The sequence below is a fragment of the Myxocyprinus asiaticus genome, chromosome 43, assembly GCF_019703515.2.
Source record: "Myxocyprinus asiaticus isolate MX2 ecotype Aquarium Trade chromosome 43, UBuf_Myxa_2, whole genome shotgun sequence".
In the NCBI taxonomy this organism is placed as follows: Eukaryota; Metazoa; Chordata; class Actinopteri; order Cypriniformes; family Catostomidae; genus Myxocyprinus; species Myxocyprinus asiaticus.
The window spans coordinates 31,589,298-31,614,401 of NC_059386.1; the positions used below are offsets into that span (position 1 = coordinate 31,589,298).

General features: G+C 39.1%; 1 protein-coding gene across 1 annotated transcript in view; it reads left to right on the plus strand.

The window, feature by feature from the left end:
- Window positions 1-22,732, plus strand: part of LOC127434059 (versican core protein-like) — a 37,879-nt gene extending 15,147 nt beyond the window's left edge. The window contains exons 7-15 of the mRNA XM_051686511.1: window positions 5,184-5,936; window positions 7,615-9,393; window positions 9,796-9,909; window positions 10,009-10,122; window positions 15,809-15,967; window positions 18,943-19,025; window positions 20,728-20,872; window positions 20,960-21,142; window positions 21,676-22,732. Coding sequence (XP_051542471.1) covers window positions 5,184-5,936; window positions 7,615-9,393; window positions 9,796-9,909; window positions 10,009-10,122; window positions 15,809-15,967; window positions 18,943-19,025; window positions 20,728-20,872; window positions 20,960-21,142; window positions 21,676-21,809 — 3,464 coding nt within the window. The 3' untranslated portion in view covers window positions 21,810-22,732. The remainder of the gene's footprint in view (window positions 1-5,183; window positions 5,937-7,614; window positions 9,394-9,795; window positions 9,910-10,008; window positions 10,123-15,808; window positions 15,968-18,942; window positions 19,026-20,727; window positions 20,873-20,959; window positions 21,143-21,675) is intronic.
- The last annotated feature ends 2,372 nt before the right edge of the window (window positions 22,733-25,104 follow it).

A 25,104-nucleotide genomic window follows, 5' to 3' on the forward strand; every position in this document is an offset into this window, starting at 1 on the left:
ACTGCAAATTCAAGACAAATTGACCATCAAACAACTTGGTCCTGAAGAGCCAGAAATAAAAAAAAATTGTTTGTCAGTAAAAAAATAAGGGTAAGTGATAAGACAATGTATGTTTTGTATGATGACAAATTGTATGTCAAAAAACTTTGGCTCTTGAAAATTTCTGTGTTAAATTTACTGTGATTTAAAACATTATTATCATTATAAAGCATTTAGTTTTTTTTAGTACTGTGGAAACATGTAAATGGCATGTAGATAGTTCTGTTTCTCTCCCTCTCCTATATGGTGATCTTCAACAACACTTAACTTAACAAAATAACATTTTGATTTAGATTTTGATCTGCAACAAGATAACATTTTAAGATAAATTGTTCTTTAGAATATTAAAATCAACATTATGTTCTAAGGGTGCCGCCTTGTGGTGGGATAATGCCATGGGACATGTTGTGTAAGCACGTTTGTGTTTGAATAACAAGCTGAACGAGCTGAATAATGTAAAAATATGCCCCACCTATATATGTGGTCACGAGCCGCTACTGCGTCTATGCTTAACTTGCATTGAACCCGGAATGTTCCTTGTCTTGGCACATCCTCTACAAAACGTGTCGTTTCTGTGCGAGACGCTAAAAAATCAGCGAGACCTAGCAGAGCGGTTTGGTGTGAATGGCCGCTTAGTCGACCAGACAGAAAGTCCCGCCCCCAGACTCATGGGTCAGGCAGTGCAAAATTTTGACAGCACCTCAGTGTGTACACTTTTCGAGAAGATCAGCTTACGATTGGCTTACTATAGTTGTCTCTGCATTTTAAGCTCAAAAAAACACTGAAAAAAAAATAAACACTTCAACTTTAACTACATACACATTTTACATTTACCTCATCACAGCCCCAATATTGTTTTGTTACACAGGGAGGTTTCTGTTTTGCTGTGATATCATAACAGCTGTTACTGAGAGACTCTGGGTTGATTTTCCCCCACTCTCATAGCTGGGTGGAAGCAACATAAGACATTCTCTCCAGGGCATCTTCATATTTCAACCCCTCATCTGCTAAACCTCTGTCCTACGTCTAGCTCAAATACGTGCCGTAAAACAGTAAACAAACTGACCTGTTTTCAGGTCACTTACTGTGCCCAGACCAACTATGACCTTTGAACCCTGTAACTGTCCCGCTAGGGGTTGTTTAAACTCGCTCTCTGCACAATCTCAATCGTCACTCTAGAAGGAAAATGGAAACAGGCCACACAAAGGTAGCGGTTAACATGCACTTATTCCAATTTTACCAATGTATCTCCTTTTACCCCCTACCTCTTGGGAATTTACGGCTTTCCTGTTAGCTGCAGTTTATTTCATGAAACACTTCTCTTAAATGGGCTTCCACCGCAGAGTACCGCAAACAAACAAAGGCGCTCTGGGTAGGCCAGGAAAAGAGTGTGGAAGGCAAGAGTGCCCCAATATAATATACAAACAAGGGCTTGCAGGGGTAATGTGGCTTCCTCCTGTGATTTTATAAGGGAAAAAGATGCCTTGTGTTTTACATCAGAGATGGCTGCAGAAAAGAGGACATGTCCCTAACGTCGAACAACTGGCTGTGTGTCTACACACTGAGCTACTGAGAGACAAAGCAGAGATACTGTACCACCATAGCCCTTTCATTAGTGTGCAGAGAAAGTTAAAGACAGCTTCACAGATGGATAAACCAAAGAAACAATGTGAAAGAGAAAAAGAAGGCAGGCAAGAAAGGAGAGAAGGGTGTGGGCCTCAGTCTATCCACAACACTCTGCATAACTTCAGCATTATTCAGTTTTTCTGCAAGATGAAATGTTGTGGATACTAAAACTGATTTAATAAATGAACTGAAAATGATCAAATGCATTGAATGGCTGAAAAGAGTTACTAAGGTGGTTTCTTTAAAATTGTATTTGTTACAAATAACTATATGCAAATGAAGTAAATAGAAAAGCAATATAGATAGACTACATAATGCCACCAAAACAGTTTTACCATTTAAATACATTGTTTTATCTAAGCAAGAAAAATAATGGCTAAGTTACAATGAAGTAAAAGCCCTTTTTTCAGTAGTGGTGATTGCAGTATCTTTCTTTTGTTGTAAATTAACAATTCTAATCCTGCAAATAATCCCCCTGTTTTTTTTTACATTCTGTTTTTTAATGTAACCATAGTGGAATACAGTTACCTTTTGTATGTTGATTATTCACAAAACCTAGTTTTCTTTATTTTTTTTATCCCCTTTTCTCCCAATTTGGAATGCCCAATTCCCACTACTTAGTAGGTCCTCGTGGTGGCACGGTTACTCACCTCAATCTGGGTGGCGGAGGACACCTCCGCTTCTGTGACAGTCAATCCGTGTATCTTATCACGTGGCTCATTGTGCATGACACCGCAGAGACTCACAACACGTGGAGGCTCATGCTACTCTCTGCGATCCACGCACAACTTACCATGCGCCCCATTGAGTGAGAACCCCTAATCGCGACCTCGAGGAGGTTACCCCATGTGACTCTACCATCCCTAGAAACCGGGCCAATTTGGTTCCTTAGGAGACCTGGCTGAAGTCACTCAGCACGCCCTGGATTCGAACTCGCGACTCCAGGGGTGGTAGTCAGCGTCAATACTCGCTGAGCTACCCAGGCCCCACAAAACCTAGTTTTGATTAATATATTAAAAAAATAGCATGCCAACACATAATCCACCATACTGTCAGTTTAATGCATTTTAGAACATGCATTAAGGACATGAAATTAAATATAGTGTAAAAAATGTATATGTTTCAAAGCAGTGGTGTAGTAGTGTCTGAAGAGGTGGGCAATCCTAAGAGAGATATGGCATATGCCCGCGTATACCCTAGACTACACTGCTGTTCAAAGTGCGTATAAATGATTCCTCTACATACATCCAGATCACTGACTGCCAAACTTGCCGTCATGAATGGGTTTGCTGTGGCATTGAGATCTCAGTGTGTTTTCCTTTGCAAGAAATTCTTTGCCTGTATTAGCCAAACCTTTCGTCATGAGCACAGCAGCTATACTGGCAGCCAAAAGTTTGGAATAATGTACAGATTTAGCTGTTTCGGAAGGAAATTGTTACTTTAATTCACCAAAGTGGCATTCAACTGATGACAAAGTATAGTCAGGACATTACTGATGTAAAAAACAGCACCATCACTCTTTGAAAAAAAAGTCGATTTTGATCAAATCCAGCTGCCATCACTCCAACACCTTATCCTTGAGTAATCATGCTAAATTGATCATTTGGTACTAGAAAATCACTTGCCATTATATCAAACACAGCTGAAAGCTATTTGGTTCATTAAATGAAACCTAACATTGTCTTTGAGTTTGTCGAGTTGTTGAGTTGCCACAGTATGACTGGCATGTCTTAAGGTCAATATTAGGTCAAAAATGGGAAAAAAAAGAAACAGCTTTCTCTATAAACTCATCAGTCACTCATTGTTTTGAGGAATGAAGGCTGTATAATGCTTGAAATTGCCAAAAAACTCAAGATTTCTTACAAAGGTGTATACTACAGTCTTCAAAGACAAAGGACAACTGGCTCTAACAAGGACAGAAAGAGATGTGGAAGGCCAGATGTACAACTAAACAAGAGGATAAGTACATCAGAGTCTCTAGTTTGAGAAATAGACGCCTCACATGTCATCAGCTGACAGCTTCATTGAATTCTACCCGCTCAACACCAGTTTCATGTACAACAGTAAAGAGAAGACTCAGGGGTGCAGGCCTTATGGGAAGAATTGCAAAGAAAAAGCCACTTTTGAAACAGAAAAACAAAAGAAAAGGTTAGAGTGGGCAAAGAAACACAGACATCGGACAACAGATAATTGGAAAAGAGTGTTATGGATCTTAACCCCATTGAGCTTTTGTGGGATCAGCTAGACTGTAAGGTACATGAGAAGTGCCCGATAAGACAGCCACATCTATGGCAAGTGCTACAGGAAGCGTGAGGTGAAATGTCACCTGAGTATCTGGACAAACTGACAGCTAGAATGTCAAAGATCTGCAAAGCTGTCATTGCTGCACGTGGAGGATTTTATGATGAGAATTCTTTGAAGTAGTTTAAGAAGTTCTGAACATTCTTTTCAAATTATAATAGTAATATTTCACATTATTACTGTCCTGACTATACATTGTGATCAGTTGAATGCCACTTTGGTGAATAAAAGTACCAATTTCTTTCCATAAGAGCAAAATCTGTACATTATTCCAAACTTTTGGCTGCCAGTGTATATGTGTATGAACAGAGAGGGGTTCACCCCTTATTGAGTCAGAAGTTATAGAATTAGTTTTTTATATTGGTCAATAAAAAGTTAGACCTGTATCAGGGTTAGCATTAATGCTTTTTGTGTGATTAATCACTTGGGAGAAACCGAAGACTTTGGCACTTATTTCATAAAACATTCCTATTGCTTTTATTCAGGAAAATTTACCTGCTGGATGGAGTCAAAAATTGTGTTCAGAACACATGCAACTTAGCCAAATAATAGTTCTGGAAAGGAAATTGGAGTTTGAAAATAAATATATACTCTCAAGTTCTACCCTGTCATACACAGTACGTCATTTTCCTAAAATAACTCATTACTAACCAAAAGATCCAAAGAAATGCTCAGACTATTCTGCTATTGTTGGCATGGAAAGAAATTCCATGACTAAAATATTAGGACTGTGCTGCCAGTGATTGCACTTACATGGTCAGTGTTAATACATGGATTGTTCCCCATTTTGGATAAAACTACTAAACTCAATTTAATACATTCACTTTTTAAAGGTAAAGTGTGTCTTTTTGGATGGTAAAATAATTCTTCTATCCCAGTTTATAGTGCAACTATAGTAAGCAATTTGTTGGCTGACTAACCGAAGAGAGTAAATGCTAGCTTTCAAAATATTGATGTGGTTGTGTTAGTGGGCGGATATGCAATTTCAGGCTCAACCAGTGGCATAGGTTTGTGGCGGGACTACCTGTTTGTCTGAACAACAAGAGGGGGAGAGTGTTTGAAACACCTGTTTGCATGCAGTCTTTAATTTTGCTTTTCTGTTTGGTGCCACTAGTGGTGCAGAAATTACGCACTTCACCTTAGGATTCTTCAAGTCAAAATGCTGTGTCAAAATAACATCTTTCCTCCCTCTGTTTTCTCTGTTTTCTCTCTGTTAGCAAGGGAGCCCACAACAGCACCAACATCTGTGCCCACAACAGGGCCTACGACAGCTCCGATTCCTTTGATCACCCTTCCAATCTCTTCCCTTAGACTGACCCCCTCTATACAAGCCCATGACTCCACAGATGAGCCACCATCCATGTTTTCTGCAAGCATGGCTCCACGCCACAAAGCCACCCCTGAGGCCTACACATCTGCTGTAGCCACCACTTTTGCCCCAACTGAAAATATCCCATTCAAAGACTATGAAGATAAGGACAGTGCCTTTGTGCAAGCACTACCCAATGCTGTAGATTCTCTCTTACCTGATCAGCTACCCTCAATCCCCACCAAAACTGTAATTTCCCCTTATCCAGATTCAGTTTTTTCCATCCAGCAAACCCATCAGCTCACCACAGGGAGCAGACACCCTGGGATGGATACTCCTCATGGGGAATACAGTGAGGATGAGGGTAGCAGCAGCGGGGACATGGACACAACTAAGAATGTCGTTCCTACTTTGTCTACTGTGATTGTTACAGACAACCAAGAAGACCCAGCAAAACCAGCCATCGTGTACAAAGTGGATGAAACCACAGCTGATATGACTCAAGAAGGACTGGTCATTGCAAATTCCACCATGATAATGCCACGTTTAAATGAAGTGGTCATACATGGTGAGAACACAGAAGCTACAAAAGATATTGACACGGAAAACCAGCCTCCAGTCCATATCCTCATTGTGAACTTCCATGAGAAAAACCGCTCAGGTAAGACTCACCTTTTGGCAACATCACATTTTAAGTGCAATTACATTTGCATTTGGCAGACGCTTTTATCCAAAGTGATTTAAGGCTAGGGTGTACATTGACGTTTGATGCATGTGCACTTCTACTGCTTGTGATACTCTTTAGGACAGTCAATGCAGGGCACAAACTGTCCGTGTGTCCAGAAAAACTGGGCTGCATGCGGACAGTCTGTGTATACTGTGCTGATGACGAAATTTGCATCACATGCACTGTGCGCGAGACTCGCAGGAAAACTGAAAGTATACTTTAGCCTTTACAGTGCATTCAAGTTATATTAGTATGTGTGTTGTCTGGGAATTGAACCCATGATCTTTGCATTGCCAGTGCCATGCTCTACCAGTTGAGCTTCAGGAACACAATTAAATAGGCTAAATTAAGTTGAATGTAGAGAAGATTAAGAGAATAGCAATACCAATTAGGTATTCTGGTGTTAGCAATGCCAAAGCCATGAGTTTGTTTCCCAGAGAACACTGAAAAAGATAGACCTTGAATTCACAGCGTGTCACTTTGGATAAAAGCATCTGCCAAACTAATAAATGTAACTTCATTTAAAACAACAAACAGAGCCAATAGAATTCTGGATTATTGATTTCCTAAAGCATTCAATCTAGTTTTCAAGTGATTTTTCATATAATTCCTTCCAAACAAGACCACTGTGCTCACATGACCCAAACTTGTTTCTCCTGTCATTTTTCAGTGCACTAATGTTCTGTGATTGTAGGTTATCCAAAGCAACATGTTGGATGTGAGTGACTGAGTTTAGGAAACAGTGAGATGCAAATGAATGTAGATCTTTGCTGAAGAGTGACCAGGCTTGGCTCTGTCCAGCTGCCCACTGTCTTTTAATCCTGGACCCTGTTGTCTTTTGATTAAATGCAATTGCTTTGATAGCTGGCTTGTGCCAAATCTTTATCTCATCCAGAAGTATAGCCAAACCAGTGGTGCTGCCTACACACAAAGAAGCAGGGAAACAGACCGCCCATGCTTTCCCATGACCTTAATTGACTTCCCATGTTGCTGGAGAGAGATGAAGTTGATAAACATCAGTAAATGGCCTGCAGACAGCATTCCTGTCTTGTAGGTCCTGTGTGTCTACATTAATCAGTTGACCCATTTAGACCATTTGATACTGTTAAAGTGGCATTTACTCTAGTAAAACATCAGGCAGAGTTGTTGAGTGTAAAAGAGAGATAGAGAGTAGCTCTTAAAGCCACAGGAGACAAACGCCTCCCGGGTCAAATGGCAAAGCCCCTTAAAACATCAATCAGTGATGTAATCACTGTGAGATAATTATTTTCCCTTACCTCACCCAGCCTACAGATCAGGTTACCATATGTGGCTGCCAGTGTATTCACCAGAGGAAGGCATATTATGGGTTATTATATGTAAGGATTTTAAAAATGTACTACATTTTTGGTAACATTTTAACCAACTAATTTCCCAGTTGATGAAATCACTGGGAACCCCCCCCCCCCGACAATATCCAAGACATCAGTAAAGTGTCCTTTAAAAATTGGAAACACATAGTTGGAACTAAAAATGGAAGCAAGATTTATAGTATGATGTTAACTCTAGAGCTATCTCTAAACGGTTTAGTTTTAACATGTATGCATAATGGGTTCTCTTGTTTTATCAACAGTTGATGATATTCTCCAATTCATTCAAGGACCAGACCAACCCTCTCCTCTTCATCCAGGCCTTCTGTCTAGTAAAACTGAGTCTCCTTTGGGCAGTGGAGTGTTTGATTTATATCCCTCAGCTTCTGCTACTATCACCCCAGAATTGAGTTTCATCAACGGAAAACACGAGCTAACTCTGAAACCGGACATTGAGCAGACTCAGGAGGCGAGAGGAGACCAGTTTGACACCGCCATTCCGGCAACGAAAGAAGCCGTCCATATTTATGAAATAGACATTATTACAGAGGAGGCTGAGGGTGTCAGTTCTTCTCCTGAGATAGGTGAATCTGGCTCAACAGTGAGAAGCCCTGTCGAGCCCCAAATCACAACAACGGAGAGCTCTGGAAGTAAAAGCATGACAGAGTTTCTCACATTTGCAACCAAATCCCCAAGCCATGAGATGCCCTTACAAGCCATAACCTACAGAAAGTCGACATACGAAGAGGGTTCGGGAATGCAGACAACAGATGATGAAGAGGAACTGAGCCCTCCAGAAGGTTCTGCATATGATGCGCTACCAACAATGACATCTCAGGACTCTGATTTTGTAGCTACCGATGAGACGGAAATAGCTGAACCAAAGCAGACTACAAATAAATCTGAGGTGGATGGTTCCACCAAGGCACCATTTGTTACACTGAAAACAACTCTAGAACCCAGCACTGTTGGCAGAAAAATGCAGCCAGATCCAGATGATTTTGAGGGATCCACCTCAGCTGAAGAAGAGGGATCGGGACAAGATTTATATCAAACCGAAGAACTACAAAACCCAACGCAATCACCATCTTTTACTGTTTCATCTCAAATCTTTACAAGTTCCTTAAAAAGTACTGATCCCAATGAGCCAGGGCACCCCATTAGTGTGGATGTGTTGATTGCAGAACCCACAATACGTATTGTTTTAACTTCTCAGAAGGAGGAAATCTTAGGAGAAGAAACACATACAAATGATCCTTCAATGTCAACAGAGTCTCCTTATACTGAAGACTCTAGGAGTGGACAAGATCAAAGGACCAACAAAAGTCCTTTATTGGTGTCTGAGATTGACAAGGATGCAAGCACAATTTTCACCATCACTGAGGACATGAGCTCTGGTGATCAGCCAACTGAAACATACTCACAGAAACCGTTCACTGCTGCTGCTACTACTGTGCCATCCATTCACATCCAGAAAACTGAAGAAACAAGGAAGAGTAGTGCTGATGATGAAGCAACTAAATTATTTGAAGGCTCTGCAGAAGAACCAACATCACTGATTTTCACTTCCGTCCAAACTCAGACAAAGACCCAATTCACAACCCAAACTCCTGTGACCACCATTCTGCCCACTGATGGTCTTAGAGCAACCACTTCCATGCAGTCATCAGAGATTTCAGAGGAGACAACTCAAGAAATTTCACATTCTCCATTTGGATACACAACTGAAAAACCTCTCACCTCTTCTATCCCAGTTTCTGATCTCCACACCTTCCGTATTTCTACAGAGCCACATGTGCAGGAGCCAGTCCAGGTCTTGGGTAGAGGAACCACTCAGTCTACTGCTACAGAAGAAATTCTCACCACTCCCCAAGCCACAACTACTGTGGCATTTGAGGAGGATATTGTAGATTATGACACTGTGGCAGGTCCCTCAGTTGTTGAAGGAGAACCACCATCCAGGGAAGAGTTCACCACAAGAAAACCGGAACCTTGGACTGCTGCCAGCTACACTATTGAGAGCCACATGTTTAATTTGGAAGGTACAGTATCACATATTTTTCTACACTGTTCTAAAACTGCTGTATGTAATTTCTCCACCACTTGCTGTATCAAACTTTCAAAAAGAATTCCAAAAATAATGACTGATTTCAAACAGGTTTTAAACTTGTTCAGACAGACAGGTAATCCTGTCTCAAATTCACTCCATTGATTAAGGCTATGTTGCTTTCCAGGGCCGCTCCAACTGACTGTAATTCCGTTTGGTGCCATTAGTGGTGCAGAAATGACACACTGCTATTCTGTAACTTATAGTAATTATCTTTTAGAGTGCTGTTTTGGTCATTTTCACAACAATTCCCATCTAGAAGTTCACAAAGAATACTTTTGCTTTATTGTGTCCATTGATCCTTTACAAATTAATAGATGATATTTTGTTATTTCAGGCCTCACACTTTGCACAGTCAGTGTGTGTGATAATGGTGGAACGTGCTTTTCTAATGGAAAAGGAAACATTTGTGTCTGCATGCCTGGATTCAGTGGGGAACGCTGTGAAAATGGTACGGGGACTCTAATATATTCAGATTTATTCATTTTTGATAAAGATGTTTAGAGTTCCTGGGTCAGCTCAATTACTTTTCATATACAAATTCCTGCAGACATTGACGAATGCCAGTCGAACCCTTGTCGCAATGGAGCTACATGCATTGATGGGTTAAACACTTTCAGCTGCATCTGTCTGCCCAGCTATTCAGGAGCCCTTTGTGAACAAGGTATGAAATCAATGCTAATTTGATTTTGCAATCATTTTAATTATTATTTAATTAAACGAATTCTTAAAGAAATATTTTGGACTATAATATTTTGCTAGCATGTACATGTACATGTACATGTTATGTACAACTAAATGTCTATGAACAGTATCTGTGACATGCTAGCAGATTGCTAGCAGGTTTATATATTTACAGCTTAATGTCTAAGGACAGAATCTGTGACCTGCTCGTAGTTTGCTAACAGGTTGAGTTATTTACAACTAAAGGTCTATGGACAGTATCTGTGGCATGCTATCAGATTGCTAGCATATTTAGCTATTTACATCTTAATCTCTATGGACAGAATCCGTGGCATGCTAGCAGGTTGTAAGCAGGCCGGTAAGTAGTTCTGGTACTCAAATTCGCTTCCTTCATCCTAACACATGTAATATTTAATTACACTTTCCAAAAAGTGTAATTATTGCATATTTTGACTGACTACTAGGCTTCCATTGTACATGGAATATTCCTTTACCTAGTTTTCATTTTATTGGTATGGACTGGTGGATGGAATGTTATGATTAAAGGTGCAGACATAAGGTGCTTCTTTCTAAATATTGATTTATGCCTGATTAACTATTCCGCTGAAGCAATGATTGTATATGGGATCCAGCCCAAACTGTCAGCCTGGACTCAGACAAACCAAACCTTAGAGCTCACCACATCTGGCTGGCCTGATCCTCCAGAGGGTGTGTGGTATGGTGTCCAGAGGAACGAATGCAGATTTGTGCCAACAAAAGTGTTCAGAGAAAAGGGCATACAGTCAGAGACGGTACTGCCTCTTCCCTTTCGCTGAACTCACTGCCTTACTTGGCATGACTCCAGGCACATTAATGTGGCTACGTAAATGACAAATGTATTTTCCTCCATTTGCCTCGTCATACTTGTCCACCACATAAGCATGATTTTTTTCATCCCATGTTTGGGTTGTGGCTTTTAGAGGACTTCGGAAACTAATTAAAGTCAGAATGAAATGGCATTAGCAACTCACTGAATTTCCGTAATGTGACATTTCTATATGAAAGACAGTATTTGGTATAGAATACTATAGTATGGGGATTTGTTTTATCCAATGGGATTTGAGTGAATTGCCACATGCCCTTACAAATATCAAGAGTTCTGGAAAATCCCTGTGTCAAACCTGCCACAAATTTGCCACTATTTATTTTACACATGCAAATGAGCTTTGCAGAAAACGTGTTTACCAGTTGCGGCAAATTGTCCATTGTTGCCAAAAGGTTTGCTGAAGGTTCACCACTTCCGGTTAAGAGCTGCAAACTTCTGGCAATAATTTGCGGCATATTGCAAGCTCATTTGCATATGAAAATATTGAGAGGCAAATTTGTGGCAAGTTTGCCAAAAATAAAATATTATTTTCCCACCCACACAGTCTTGGTTAATTCAAAACAAAATAACATTTGTATAAGAGAGAGTTATTACAGTTTTATGAAAGATAATGAAAATATTTTTTTCTTTAGCATATTGTGCACTTATGATTGTGCACAATACGATCAGGAAAGTGGCCAATTTTGTTGGTCGCTTGGTTGGTCAATGTGTCTAATTTACTTAGTAAAGCTGAAGTGTGTTTTGCGCCATTACCAGCACCAAAAAGAATTGCTAAATTATTGATTTTCAAACCACTTTCCCAAATACTCCCCGTCTTCCATTGTTTTAGCCAAACAAGTACTAAACTCATGCCATTAGCTGAATCAGTGTTCTTTTGTTAGACAGATCAAAGAAATACTGTCAGTGCTGCAGAGCCAGTGTTTACATTCTTCATGGAAATCAATCTAAGAACAGTTTACATACAGTTGTCTCTGCTCATTAGGTGGAATAGGAGTAAGTAAAGAAAGTAGATGTGTTAAATTTAGATTTCTTGTTGTCTTTACTATAACAAGAAAGAAGGAACAAAGAATTTGTATCTATTGGTTCCAAATCCACTGTCAGGTTGACCATTTAATCTGGTCTTTGGCTAGGCATTGTTCTGTGTGGGGGTTAAGCTTTGATATGTATGAAGTGAAGTACAGTGCAAAATCACATTTACATAGAGTGTCTTGTTGAAATCTAAAGTGATCCTTGTTTCACAGTCAGTTCCCATACTCAACCAAAATCTGTTCAAGTTACAGTGAAGAACTTCAAACATGAGAAAATTTCCTTTGGATCATCTGTTGTGGCTTGAATTACGACTTAAAAAAAAAAAAGAGATGGAAAATATTGAAGCACTTTGCACATGGCTGTGGACAGTGCTCAATGTTTGAGTATGATGAAGTCAAGTCATTCTCCTGTGAGGAAGGGCTGAGACTGATTCTGACAATGGTTCTTTGACCCTTCTTGGCTGTTCCCTTTCTTAAAGGTAAGGCCCCTTAGGAGAACGATCGCCATTGGCACATGCGTTCATACTGCGAAATCAGCTGGAATCAATTAACACATCAATATGTCTCGAAGAGGCTCATGTAAGCTCCAAGTCACATTGGGGACAAGCCACAGTATAGCAACTCTCCAACACCTGCCTCGTGTAGTGTTTTTCTTGTGACGTGACCCTTGGTTTTCCACTATGAAAATAATCAGGACTTACGTATGTGAGCAAGCTCGGAAAATTGCTTTTTTTAACTTTGAAGAGGGCTATTAACCTTCTCAGGACTTGACATTTACGCTCACTTTCACAGACTTGACGATCGTGTTGGGCGTTGGTCCCCCAGTGGATTGGTTCCAGCTTCATCTAAAATATTGCTGCCATTACTCAGCAGAGCTAAACTTTTCCACACACACACACACACACACACACACACACACACACTCATATGCATACACATCACCTCTGAGGACATCTGTTTTCTCAGGCTTGTTAGCCAAAGTCAGAAGATCAGGGAAAAAGAGACAAGAACTCATGAGTTTTGCATTTGTGGTGATGTGGAAGTAATGTAAAAAGAAAAAAAAAATACCCTTATTTCACTTTTAATAAATCACATTATGATCTCTTTCATCAGTAAAATGGAATTTGGAAATGAAGTGACAGTTGCTGTGTTAAACATTAATTGAAATTCGCTACTGGAGCAAAAATACTATGAGATAGAACTTTGTATACCCAGATGACAGAGTCCTTGTCGTGATCAAAATGACCTGCATGTAAACAGACAAAACCACTCAAAAATCCTCCTCTGATGAAAGAGCCAATGCAGCATGCAGCAGCAATATGCAGTTCAATGGCATGTTCCTTTCACTCACTGACTAGTCTTTTTCCTTATTTCATCTATCATCATCTTCGTAGATTTAACCTTACAGCACTGAGCAGACAAGTTTACAGTCTCACACAGTCAGAGGCTCGAGTTGGCTCCCTTTAACAAGACCACTTGAACTTTAACCCTAACCACCCAGTGGAGAGGGTCAACTCGTGGTGAAAATATTTGTTCTGAAAATGATTTCATTCCAGTTCTTTACTACATGATGCGATGTATTGTGCATTCTAAAATTTGCTCACAATTTGATTTAATTATTTTGGTTTGATTCATGATTATTTTCATCATACAAATATGCTGATGACACATATGTAACTAAAGAAACTACTTACACCGGCAATTATCAATTATTTGTTAGAGCAAACTTTTAGCGTTGCTCATACTTAAGGTTAGGGATTTGAACAAAACTTTTATTAACAAAACTTTTAAAGGTGCACTAAGTTACTTTTGTCTTTGTGTCATCTTGGACTTACACTGACACCTAATGGCTTGGATGCAGGATAATTTAAAATCAATATTTTTCAGTTTCAGATGTCATTGTAGAAATGTAGTATTCAAAGTCAGCCATGATTTCTTTAATCAAGTGAAAGTGTCAAATAACAGGACGGTTACTGAGATTAAGCGTCATGTGATTCTAGCATGGCAGCCCCCATGTGCGGACCCTCTCCATGTAGAATAAAACAGTTTTTATTAGGTTACTAATATAACTTGAGTCTCCATTTTCTACATATATTGCAAAATTACAATTCATGTCTTTAGGAGTTAAACTTTTTTAATGAGGAAAAAATTAATGAGTGCACCATGCACCTTTCAGACTTGAGATAAACAAATGCAGGTATCTCCTGACCTCCTCACACAAGCGCTCTTTTTGCACATCCAAGTTTTCACCATCTCCTGATATTAACCGGCGTTTACATCATCGTCTTGCACTACTTTGTGAAAGCAATGGCCCAACTGTGAGTACTGCCATCTTGTGGAACCACTAATTAGTGCAAATAATTCCAGACACATGCACAGATCATGTGTACAGAGTATGCGCAGTTAGAAAAATCAGACAGCATAGGTACAGTGCTCCCATACTCTGCTGATGATGACATGAACTTCTCTCAACCTGTACACATACGCTAGCATACACGTAAAAACCGAAGTGTCCTTTGGGCTTAACTTGTCCCACACTGTTCTACGAACTGCATAACAATGTTTTAAAAAAACACTCGGAAAATGTTATTTTTTTTACACCTCTAGTCAGGTTAATTCTGAATGTCAGGATATGTATTTTATCCATACATTAGATTTTAAAACATCTAGGCAAACTCAAACATATAGAGCTAAGATTTACTGCTTGTGTGAAGGATCAGTTATTTACTTATATTAGTTATATTACTTGCACTACTAATATTTATAGAGCACATCTGCTATAATAAAAAAATACTGTACATTTAGGGAAAACCAAACGAGCTTATAAATGAGCGTAATCAGTCAAATAAAACTGTAAGATGTGTGGCTGAGATGATTTACTTGGCCTTGTTTAGTGCTGTTTTCTTTCCAGCCTCATTAGATGTCATTGTTTGCATTTAGCTTCCACGCTGAGTGCTGCAGTCATTGGGGGGTTTCAGTCCAAGGAAAATGTTGATGATCTTCATTGTATGCTGTCAAATGAAAAGTGCTTTGCACTAGTTTAACCCAGTTAGCTGCAGAACTCAAAACAGAAACAGCTCTGTGTCCACATTATATTCTACACCAAAATTGTAGTTAATTGTACTTGATCTAAAAGACAGGCCTGTTCATGTATAAGGCAGCAAATGGCTAAAGAGTCAATCATGAGATGTCTTTTCTTAAATAGACTCTGAGCATTCTGATGTGTGTTGCTTGTTGTTATATCATGTATTTCAGATGCATCTACAGTTTAAAAAGGGTCTTTTATTTAATTGTTGTGAACAGGGATGCACCAAAATGGCTGAAATGGTCGTTATCAGATAAGAGGTTCAGATACTGTATTCTAAATCTATATAATTTTACTTGCTAGCAATGAAATCAGAAATCAACACATTGTAATAAACGGTAGAAAATGTTGATCACTTTTTAAACCTAGCATGTAGAAAATATATTTTAAGCTCTTTCCTGCTGAGAACACCAGCTTAAACTAGTCCAAAATGGTGTTCCAAGACTGGTTTGTTTTGCTGATTTCAGAAGGGTTTTGGGCTGGGAGACCAGCTTTAACCAGCCCTGACCAGTAAACCTGCAGGGTGATGTTATCTGTTCCCCATATTGGTCTAATCAGACCAGTAACGAGCTCTTAAAGAAAAAATAGTAATATTTGCTACAATGAGATAGCGTACATCCATCCTTTTGTGTGTGCTCTAGTGTGCGTGCGTTTCTCATAATTCAGTTTATGCCATTCATACTTTCAGATACAGAGGTTTGTGACTTTGGCTGGCACAAGTTTCAGAGCCACTGCTATAAATACTTCACGCACCGGCGTACCTGGGAAGCGGCAGAAAGAGAGTGTCGTATGCAGGGCGGTCATCTCACCAGCGTCCTGTCTCACGAGGAACAGCTCTTTGTAAATCGTAAGTGTGCTGTTTCATAAACCATATCCAATACAGGTTATTTATTTGGGGTTCCCCTAAAATGTATGTGTTACAAAAAATAATAGAAGTGTATGAGCACTTACTGAACGCTTGGAAAGATTCAACAAGGCATTATTCATACTACGGATGCTTGACCTTGCAGTTGACTTTAAACAAACCTCCCTTCTGCTGCTAGAGGCAAAGAAATTAGTTATACACTTGTTTGTTTCATATGATGTATGGTTTGGTTTAAGTGACTTCCTGCTTTTTCCACTCCCATCAGGTAGTCCATTAAGGATGTCAAAGACGTTTTCACTGGTCCTAACATGAAAAGAATAATGAATTTCTATCAAATCCCTTTGCTACTACTCTATAAAATTACACCCTGCAACTTAATTACTTTAATTTATAAGCATTTTAGAGTGATAAACATACACTGCCTGGCATTAAAGGGTTTTACTCACCCTCATGTGGTTCCAAACCAATTTAATTTTCTTTCTTCTGTGGAAGACAAAAGGAGATGTTTGGCTGAATGATAACAAAGCTCTTGTCCATACAACAATAGCATATACTGTAGTGACCAGGGGCTGTAAACTCCAAAGTCGACAAAACAAATACTAAAAACGTAATTAATGCTGGCATATATTGGTACTATATTCCAAATCTTCTGAAGCCATACTATAGCTTTGTATGAGTAACAGACTGGAGTTTAAAGGCCAAAACATACTCTACGTAAATATGTGAACGCAGATGCGAGCGCTTGAACACATAGCCAATGCGTGGTCCGGTTGAACATGCATAACGTGTGTTCTTGCATTACCGTGGCAGGAACAATCCTCAGTATTCAAGGGGGCAATAGGGAACTTCAGATGTCTGTGCCAATAAACTGGATGTTGGTACAGTGCATCCGGAAAGTATTCACAGCGCTTCACTTTTTCCACATTTTGTTATGTTACAGCCTTATTCCAAAATGGATTAAATTCATTATTTTCCTCAAAATTCAACAAACAATACCCCATAATGACAACGTGAAAGAAGTTTGTTTGAAATCTTTGCAAATGTATTAAAAATAAAAACGAAAAAAAAAAAATCACATGTACATAAGTATTCACAGCCTTTGCTCAATACTTTGTTGAAGCACCTTTGGCACCAATTACAGCCTCAAGTCTTTGAGTATGATGCTACAAGCTTGGCACACCTGTTTTTGGGCAGTTTCTCCCATTCTTCTTTGCAGGACCTCTCAAGCTCCATCAGTTTGGATGGGGAGCGTCGGTGCACAGCCATTTTCAGATCTCTCCAGAGATGCTCAATCGGGTTCAAGTCTGGGCTCTGGCTGGGCCACACAAGGACATTCACAGAGTTGTCCCAGAGCTACTCCTTTGTTATCTTGGCTGTGTGCTTAGGGTCGTTGTCCTGTTGGAAGATGAACCTTCGCCCCAGTCTGAGGTCCAGAGGGCTCTGGAGCAGGTTTTCATCGAGGATGTCTCTGTACTTTGCTGCATTCATCTTTCCCTCGATCCTGACTAGTCTCTCAGTTCCTGCTGCTGAAAAACATCCCCACAGCATGATGCTGCCACCACCATGCTTCACTTTAGGGATGGTATTGGCCAGGTGATGAGTGGTGCCTGGTTTCCTCCAGACATGATGCTTGCCATTCAGGCCAAAGAGTTCAATCTTTGTTTCTCATGGTCTGAGAGTCCTTCAGGTGCCTTTTGGCAAACTCCAGGTGGGTTGTCATGTGCCTTTTACTGAGGAGTGGCTTCCGTCTGGCCACTCTACCATACAGGCCTGATTGGTGGAGTGCTGCAGAGATGGTTGTTCTTCTGGAAGGTTCTCCTCTCTCCACAGAGAAACGCTGGAGCTCTGTCAGAGTGACCATCGGGTTCTTGGTCACCTCCCTGACTAAGGCCCTTCTCCCCCGATCGCTCAGTTTGGCCAGGCGGCCAGCTCTAGGAAGAGTCCTGGTGGTTCCAAACTTCTTCCATTTACGGATGATGGAGGCCACTGTGCTCATTGGGACCTTCAATGCTGCAGAAATGTTTCTGTACCCTTCCCCAGATCTGTGCCTCGATACAATCCTGTCTCGGAGGTCTACAGACAATTCCTTGGACTTCATGGCTTGGTTTGTGCTCTGACATGCACTGTTAACTGTGGGACCTTATATAGACAGGTGTGTGCCTTTCCAAATCGTGTCCAATCAACTGAATTTACCACAGGTGGACTCCAATCAAGTTGTAGAAACATCTCAAGGATGATCAGTGGAAACAGGATGCACCTGAGCTCAATTTTGAGTGTCATGGCAAAGGCTGTGAATACTTATGTACATGTGACTTTTTTCATTTTTTATTTTTAATAAATTTGCAAAGATTTCAAACAAACTTATTTCACATTGTCATTATGGGGTATTGTTTGTAGAATTTTGAGGAAAATAATGGATTTAATCCATTTTGGAATGAGGCTGTAACATAACAAAATGTGGAAAAAGTGAAGCTCTGTGAATACTTTCCGGATGCACTGTAAGTGGCTGTAAATATACTGACTTTAACTTACTTGTTAAGAACTATTCTCTTCAAACTGTTGCTCCGCCATGACAGTAGTTGAGTTGAAAGAGAAAACACCGTAGAATTTGACAGTTCACTCTAATCTCGTTCTAGCGCCCCTTGTGGCAATGTTGAGAATGCAATGCGTAGTTGCATTAAGTTATGAATTGAGGTCTGACACATTTTAGAATGCAACGACGCGTGAAATCAAGCTTGCGTTGCAAGATGCGTCTGCGTTCATGTTCTGGCGTAGAGTATGTTTCGGCCTTAAGTCTTTATACACTGAGAATCTTTCCCTCTGCCGTAGTTCTGAAATATAATTTGTGTCAAGACACGTTGCACCAGGGTTTTTCGTAATGAAACATGTTTCCTTGTTTGAGATGATGGACTAATATGGCAGAGATATAAACTGACACATGTATCATTGTCTTTTAGGTATGGGTCATGACTACCAGTGGATTGGGCTGAATGATAAAATGTTTGATAACGATTTTCGCTGGACAGATGGCAGCCCGATGGTAAGACGAGTCATTATATACCTCCTAAAAATGTTCATGCATTAGATGCACACCTGTGTTCCAGGTGACCACCATTGCTCAGATACGAGTCATCCTCATTTTTTTTTTTTTTTTTTGAAAGCTGGAACTCTGACCTGATTTAATGCTTGATCCTAAATTATTGAGAACCCATAATCAACAGGCTCAAAGCAAATTATTTGCTGTCCATCTAAGTGCACACAGACTTTCGGAAGGTTGTGGGTTCACCCTCATTCTGTGAAACTCTCATGTATATGTGCATCTGCTGCAACCACGGTTCAGTTAGGATTATGATTGAATCATTATGGAAATGCTGGAATGCTCCGCAGCCAGATTTTAGGGCTGTTCGATTCCAAAAATTTTCGATTTCAGGATTCCAGAATCGATTCCAAGAGTCTATTTCTTAAGAAAAAAACAGAGGCAAAGTGAAATATAGAGAGTGCAATATAAAGCATACTCTACATTATTTCTGATTTATAGTATGAATGACAAAATATCTTGACGTTTTCCATTAATAGGTCTATTCTAATAATAAATATGGGTCTATATGCACATCTCAATGCGCTTCAATCCCATAGGGAAGGTTGGCTGAGCAGATGTGCCTGTATTCTGAAGAGCTACTGCAAATAATGTTGAAAGCCTTTTGTCAAAATTGCCTGTTATGGCTATTCAGTTGTAAAATATTTAAGTAAAATATCACAGACTACTGCTGTCATTCTGGATAGCCTCTCAAATCCCAACACCTCGGAATCTAAGAGTCGATTCTTTTTGGAAAGCCCTACCACGTTCCACAATGTTTCAACACAAACTAATAATTAGCTAATTATTGATAGCTGCAGATATGCTACTGATTTTGTAAAGTACCTTTTAATTTGAATATATATGTACTTTTGTTATTCGGTGCATTTATTTATTTATTCATGTTTTTGTTGTGCATTTGTTTTATGTATGTCTGTGGTTGATCGTATTGTTAAATTGTATTTAATTGAGGGATTACACTAAACAATTCACTAATTGTTCAGTAATTACTCTCAAATCTAAGTACTTGCTATTGCCAAATGTGACACTTTTTTGAGTTAGATGTACAGAAAGTTTGGTTGCTCAGAACCTAGTGAGCAATGTAATGTAAATTGCAATGAGTTTTTCTTACAGCCAACAAGCCTAAGGTAAAAACTTGCTAAAGATACATTTTTGGGGAAAATGAGACCCTTGTACATGGAATCTATGCTTTAGGGTTTAATAGTATTTCTTCATGAACAATAGCCCATGCAAATTGATTTTACGTATAAATATACAGTAAAATGATTGTGCATCAACCATTAGATGAAAACGTACTGCCTTTCTACATCTGAAACGGGGCTTGTGTGTTTGTGTTAAACCCACGCAAATTGAGTGCAGCAGTACATTCTGTTTCAAAAACCTATCATCCATTTCCCCCCTTTTTATCAAGGAAAGTCCCATGCAACCCTGCCAGATGTGTATTAAAGAGCATCTATTTTAATTTGTACATGTGATCTTTGCGCCCTCATGTGGGCACATGATGTAGTACAAAAGTAATCGTGTTTATGTCAGATAACATACTCCCATATTTATGTTGTGGAATCTATATGGAATATATAATAATATACAATACATAATAATATTTATTATTAAGTATATGGAATTTCCCATCTGTTTGCACTAGCAATTTGAGAATTGGAGAGTGGGTCAACCGGACAGCTTCTTCTCTTCGGGTGAGGACTGTGTAGTGATGATCTGGCATGAGAACGGCCAATGGAATGATGTGCCATGCAATTACCACCTGACCTTTACCTGCAAAAAGGGCACAGGTGAGACCTCCTCTTCCTCCTCATTTGGCGGATAGACATCTTGCACTTAGATGTGAGCTCATTTTCTTTCTACTTTCTTTCTCACAGTTTCCTGCGGGCAGCCACCTATCGTAAAGGATGCCAATATATATGGCAGCATGAAGCCACGCTATGAGATTAACTCCCTGGTGAGGTACCACTGCAAGGACGGTTTCATCCAGAGATACGTTCCCACCATCAGATGCAGAGGAGATGGCCACTGGGACAAGCCCAAAATCACATGCTTAAATCGTAAGTCGCTGTAACCAAGTTTCAGGATGTTAAAGGAATAGTTATCCTGTCTACATTTACTCACCCTCATATGATTCCACACCTCCAAACCTTACATTTTATGGCAAAAAGAAGCCTGGAAATTCTGCAAAATATATTATTTTGTGTTTAATGTAAAAAAAAATACAGGTTTTGACCCATACGTACATCTCCGAGGTGTCTGTTTTAGATCTTTTCATCCGGAAAGCATCACAATCTAATCAACATCTGCTAAACATCTTAAAAAGATCAGATTTACAAACATTCTAAATCCTAAACGTCTCAAAGACATCCGCTAAATGTCTTATTGTACTCCGAGAGGAAATCTAATAGACGGTGAGCAAACAACCTAAAAAAGACATCTTTCAGACGTAAACACGCACATCAAATAGACATCTGGGTGAAGAACTAATTAAAATTTTTGGTTCAACTCTTCCTTTGAGTGAAGTATGAAATTATACTGCAGATTTGATGATATTGTACTTTATAAGTTTCATTTTCTTTTTTCCCCTCAGCATCAACCTACCAGAAGACGTACGCTCACAAATATCAAAACAATAACTTTTACAACAACAGTAAGAGACGCTACAATGAGTTGACGCAGAACCGTCATCGCTGGTCAAAAACAGCAGATGATTCCCTACACTGATCTCCAACCGGAACAACAAATGCTTCATATCAACACAGAGAAAATCTTCAGTCAAACGGGACGAAGCCAAACTATGTGCCTGATGAATGTTTTAGAGATGAGAATTGAATTACCCTAAGGGACTGCAAAAAAAAAAAAAACAAACAAAAAAAACCCACATCATCACCCATCCACTGAGAGAGTGTACTTTCTTACTTTGACTATGCAACAGTCTAAATCGCATATTGTATTAATGTCTTAATGTTTCGAATGGGGGGTCTCTGGATGTAATGTATATAGTAGAGATGATGAACATGAAATTAAAAACAGCTGTGAATTGTGACTTTTATTATTTTTTTAATTGATCCGTAACTTTCACTTACGAAGAACTGGATCTCCTTTCAGAGAGCACAATTATGGTACGCATAGAGTATAAACAGAACAATTACAGTAAGCATTTATGAAGAATAACAGAACAAAAGGCTTTATGTTGTTTAACATTGGTAGGGTAGGGAGGGTTTCAAAAGGCACGTCACGGGGTTTGAAGAAAAACAATGCTGAAAGGACTGTCTGGAACCCATGACTGGAAAACCAATCTTCAACATTGTCTTCCTCTGCAGCATCCTGGTTATCCGAAAGATTATACCAAAACATTTTACACTCTCATTATCATATTCACATATCACAATATATATTTTAGGTATTTTGTGTTTTTTTTTTTAAGATGTGGGTTTGTAATATATAACCATTTTTACTTTTTTAAATGAATGTCATGGTAAAATATGAATACTGTATGAGTGGTTGAATGAGCTGGCCTTTTTGTTGGACATTATTACAACTACATCAAGCCATAGAAGTTAATTTATTTCTGAAGATACCGATGTACCGAGATAACAATGAATGAACTGTGATATTTTGAATAATAAAGCACTATTAGAATCTTACGAATATAGTTTAATCGTGTGCTTTCTTGTTTGATTTCACAAAAATCTTGCGTTAATTTTGACAATGTTATGTGGACATCGTGCTTATGATGTCCTATAGATTGTGGTGTAATGGAGAGTTTTTAGCGCCATCATCAAGGTCAATTGGGAAAATGGAGCAGCAGAGGCCCATTTTGGCGACTTTATTGACCTGTTTCAGTGACGTCAATGAAATCAGAGATTGAATGGCCAGAAATTTCCTTCTACTCAATTCCAACAAAACAGAGGTACTAATGATTGGAACAAAAACCTCTAAAATTAAGCAGCTTAAATATAATTTGACTCTCGATGGATGTACTGTTACGTCGCCTTCTGCAGCAAAGAACTTGTGCTATATTTGATACCGATCTGTCCTTTGAAAATCACATTTCCAATGTTTGTAAAACAGCATTCTTCCACCTGAGAAATATTGCTAAGTTATGACACATGCTCTCTGTTGCTGATGCCGAAAAATTCATTCATTCATTCATGACCTCAAGACTAGATTATTGTAATGCATTACTGGGAGGATGTCCAGCAAGTTCAGTAAATAAACTTCAATTGGTTCAAAATGCAGCTGTCAGAGTGCTGACCAGAACCAAGAAATATGATCATATTAGCCCCATTTTATCATTGTTACATTGGCTACCTGTTAAATTTTGTATTCATTTTAAAATTCTGTTAACTACATACAAAGCTTTGAATGGTGTAGCTCCACAGAACTTAAGTGACCTTCTGACATGCTATATTCAATCATGTTCATTATGATCACAAATATCTGGCCTGTTAATAATTCCTAGAATATCAAAATCCACAAAAGTAGGTAGATCATTTTCATACTTGGCTCCTAAACTACAGAATAGTCTCCCTAACATTGTTTGGGATGCAGACACACTCACTCAGTTTAAGTCTAGACTAAAGATTCATCTATTTAGCCAGGCATACACCTAATTTATCCTTCAACTAACAGTTAGGCTGCTTTAGTTAGGTCTGTCGGAACCAGAAACATCCACCATGATCTATAACTCTGCATAAAATTTAATGGCATCTACGCTAATATAATTTTTTTTGTTTCTATGTTTCAACCTTGGGATTCATATACCGAGCTTACCAGAGCCAGCCAGATCCAGATCCGTTCCTGCTTGGTGGACTCCAATGCTGTGTGTCGCTGAAAGATGACAACATCACTTCAGTCTTTTGACTTCAGAGGATGAATTGATGCCAACTACAACTGTAAGACATTGGATACTTCATATGCCACTGCCTGAACCTTGGATTTAGGATGGACCCCACTGAACCTCACCGAAATGTCCTGCAGGTTGAATGCGATGCACCTCATTAATCTCTGCCTGCATCACCTTTGTCTTTTGATGGACTACTCTCTTGAAATGGAATACATAAACTATAATTTATTCATCAGCCAACTAACAAAGGACAATGCATCAATGTGAACTTCTGCAGTTAATCCAGGATATATATATATATATATATAACTGGACCTTAACGCTTACTGAATTTACAAATTTAAAACCATGACTTGCACTGCACACAAATAACTAATATTGGCATTATATTCATGTTGTTTAGCCAGAGGGGAACTGGCCCCCACAGGGAGCCTGATTTCTCTCAAAGTTATTTTTCTCCATTAACCAACATCTTATGAAGTTTTGTGTTCCCTGCCACAGTTGCCATCAGCTTGCTCACAGGGGTTCCAAATATAATTATTATTTAATTATTTAATTTCTATACACATTTTATAATCATATTTAATCAAACTACACGATCACTGTAAGACATTATAGATATTACAGTTTCATTTTTTGTTCATGCATGATTTTCTGTAAAGCTGCTTTGAAACGATGTGTGTCGTGAAAAGCGCTATACAAATAAAAATGACTTGACCTGACATCACTTTTTCCCTGCAGCCACCATATTTGTGACCATCAGTGGGAGGAAATAATGGAGGTAAATGGAAAAACCTAAAAAAAATTGCTTTTGATCCATGCCAAGTCCCAGGAAAGGTGTATACAGGTCTGAGGACAGCATAGTGGATGTTTTGGTTTTTAAAGCATTACACTGAGTACATTATTACTTAGTATTAAAGTATTACACTGAGACATTTGTTTAATATAGCTTAGCTTTCGTAAATTACTTTGCCTTGTTTTACCTCTTCACCCACAGAAAACAAATATATCAATTAAGCAATACTCCTCAGTGTGCTCCTCATTTTAAAATCTGCGCTGTACATAAATGCCATGGGGTGAATTATTTGTATTTGTGTATTAACATGTAGTGGTCAAACATACTTGGAAGTATGCAAAAGTGAAATTAAAGTGAATCTGGAGCGCTTTAGG